The following is a 2952-nucleotide window of genomic DNA, read 5'->3' as shown; positions in this document are numbered from 1 at the left end:
ACAGATTAGAACAATGCAGGAGTGATTGCAAGTAGTCATGATGAGACCAGGACCTTGTTGTAGATCAGACCAATACCATGTAGACTAGAGTAGTATGTGTGCGTGTATAAATGAATAGGTGCTAGACAACTATTTTGTGATCAGCCCTTATCATGATGGTGGCTAAAGGGAATACAACCTTCATTGATTAGGTAGCGAAGTTTTTGGGCCATGATATGGTTGAGGATGAGATGGCACCAAACTTTGATTCTAAATAGATTTATAGCACATGTCCATCCATGTTACCAAGTTTTGTAAGACACCTTGAACTCCCCAAGCAAGACCTTAAGCTCTCTATGATTGAAACAAAGAGAGGTAGAATGAATTGTCCCCAACCAAGACCTTAGGCCTTCTTTGAACAAAGAGAGAGTAGAAATGAAGTGAGCAAAGTTTCTATTGTGGGGACGAAAAGCCAAAGCGATGCAAAGTTTCTCATGGGGCATGACAACCTCGTTTCTCTTGGAAAGGGTGCTTTGCAACGCTACTAAAATGACCTAGGGAACACTAGTTAATAAGCCAAAAGTGTCACCCCCCAAGGGCAATGAACACATTAACAGGATGATGATGGTAATGCTGATGCTGAAGCATATAGCGTCAAACGAGTTACTAACAGGTATCTAGAGAGAGAGGAGAGGTGTGGCTATGGCGATGGCCTCTGCAAGCATGGCCTTATCCTCTTCATACGCCGGCACTGCAGCTCTCCCCCCCCCCTCCCCCAGTCCATCATCGGCACTCCTCTCCTCCCATGGCCTGCGTGCCTGTCCCTCGCCTCGCGTCCGCATCATCCCCGCACCAGCCCTTCCCCCTCGCCCCCGCAAACGCACGCCCTCCGCCATGGCCGTCTCACTCCCCGTGCTCACCTTCGAGGGAAGTCCCGGCGGCGAAGTCGACCTCGACCTCAAATGCGCCCGCCCCGAGACCGCGCGCTCCATCGTCCACCGTGGTGTCATCACCGAGCTCCAGAACCGGCGCCGCGGTACGGCATCGACCCTCACCCGTGCTGAGGTGCGGGGAGGAGGCAGGAAACCTTACAAACAGAAGAAGACCGGCAATGCTCGGCGAGGCTCACAGCGAACCCCTCTCCGTCCTGGTGGAGGTGTCATCTTCGGGCCAAAGCCGAAGGACTGGAGCATCAAGATAAACCGCAAGGAGAAGCGGCTTGCCATCAGCACAGCACTGCAACGTGCAGCCGAAAGCATGATTGTGGTAGATGATTTTGAAGAGAGCATTGAGCCCAAGACCAAGGTTTTTATCTCTGCTTTGAAGAGATGGGGGGTTGATCCGGCTCAGCCTTCCCTGCTCTTCACCACTAATGCCTCTGAAAACCTTGTGAAATCAAGTCGCAACTTGAGCACATTGAAGCTATTGACTCCGCGCAGCCTCAATCTCTATGATGTTGTGCGAGTGCAAAAACTCATCGTCACAAAGTCTGGAATCGATTACCTCAATGGGCAGTACAGTGCACAGCAGCAGGAATCAGAGAGTAATCACCTGTCCATTACCTTGCAGTGATATGTGGACAAGTTAGAATATTGTTTCTAATTCATACGTATCAGATGTGAAACTCATGGAAGCTCTGACAGAGAGATGGTATTTTAGTGATCTATCGTACTTTCGTTTCAGCTGATAGTGGGATGCTTGTCATTTATTTGAGGTCAGATAGGAATGCCTACGTCCTTGCAGAGAGTTTCCAAAATGTCAGAACATTATGAAGAGATGGTTATGCTTTCATTTGTTATGTATGCAGGTTTCGATGATGATGATGATGAAGAGGAGGAAGGAGAGGAGGAAGGAACCAGTGTGGAAGCAGATGGAGGTAGCGAAGGACAATAAAGTACCTGAGGATACAGCATCTTAAAGGTCTTTTGATTTAACAGGATGAGTAAAACTTTTTGCCTTGCCACTTGTGTGACAAGCTCTTCAATCGGGAAGCTTCCATATTGGTACTGAGCAAGTCTTCAGTTCGCATCATGTGTGGTGCTAAAAAGGCTGAAGGAATCCAGGTACTTGCAATCCTGATGTCGTTTTATTTCAGCTGATATGTGGTCCAGACTATAACAAAGTGTGTGCAACTTCAAAGTCGAGGATGACTGCATTTTACTGGCTTAGAACCATACTAACTGTCTGATGTGGAGCCCGTTTTGATAACCGGAGTGTGAGGGTGGAGGAATTAGTGCTTGTATTGCTCTCTCATTGTAAAGAAGTCTATCCTCAAACTTAAATGTATGTTGTTGTTGGCAATGCTTCAAATGTTCAGCGAATGACTTCATGAGTTTTATCTTCTATTGGCTGCTTCTAACAGTACATGCTGGTCTGTTCCTTGAAGCAAAAATAAGCATTGATCTCAGCTTTCTTATATCATTTATTTTAGGTAAAACATTCTACAATCAGCTAATTAGCTTGGTCTTATTTTGACCTAGTGATAGTTCTTGTGGATTATCCACTTCTTGGCTTGCCTGAGGGCACTACAACATGATGTTAACCCAAGCTTTTTGTTAGGGTAGATTGGGTACCTGTCAATATAAATACTTTGTGTGATTCTGCGCAGCCTAATATCTTTTTCTGGCATGGGGATGGATCAACTAGGGTTTTGTCCTGATGTGTGACTACTAACCTTTTTGTGGCAGCTGTATTTCAGGTCCTTGCATATTATTTTTGCACAGTGAGGTGTCTTTCTCATTTGATTATATCACTTAACAGCCTTGGTCTTTATAGACACTCGAAGTGCTAGTGACGAATCATTCATTTTTACTCTTAGGATAGTCTTTTATGAACAGGTGAGTGTATGCAGGGTACTTTGAGGTTGTAGTAGTGATTTTTACTGGTCAACACTGCAGTGTAGAACTCTTGGGCAGGCAGTGCATTTATCAGAATCAAAACAAGATGAGGCTTGGATATACAGGCTTGCAGCTA

General features: G+C 45.7%; 1 protein-coding gene across 1 annotated transcript; it reads left to right on the top strand.

The window, feature by feature from the left end:
- Positions 1–579: 579 nt before the first annotated feature.
- RPL4 (ribosomal protein L4) lies at positions 580–2322 on the top strand. The gene is made up of 2 exons (XM_087693163.1): positions 580–1522; positions 1787–2322. The coding sequence occupies exons 1-2, from the start codon at positions 682–684 to the stop codon at positions 1870–1872; spliced, it is 927 nt and encodes a 308-aa protein (XP_087549289.1). The 5' UTR covers positions 580–681; the 3' UTR covers positions 1873–2322.
- The last annotated feature ends 630 nt before the right edge of the window (positions 2323–2952 follow it).

This window comes from Lygodium microphyllum, chromosome 14 (assembly GCF_053477565.2).
Source record: "Lygodium microphyllum isolate KBCC chromosome 14, Lygodium_microphyllum_v1.1.10, whole genome shotgun sequence".
Lineage (NCBI taxonomy): Eukaryota > Viridiplantae > Streptophyta > Polypodiopsida > Schizaeales > Lygodiaceae > Lygodium > Lygodium microphyllum.
This window is presented reverse-complemented; position numbering and strand designations above follow the sequence as displayed.

Coding starts and splice junctions, on each gene's coding strand:
- RPL4 (XM_087693163.1), top strand. CDS start 682: ATGGCGATGGCCTCTGCAAGCATGGCCTTATCCTCTTCATACGCCGGC. Junction 1,523..1,786: donor ACAGCAGCAGGAATCAGAGA/GTAATCACCTGT, acceptor TTATGTATGCAG/GTTTCGATGATGATGATGAT.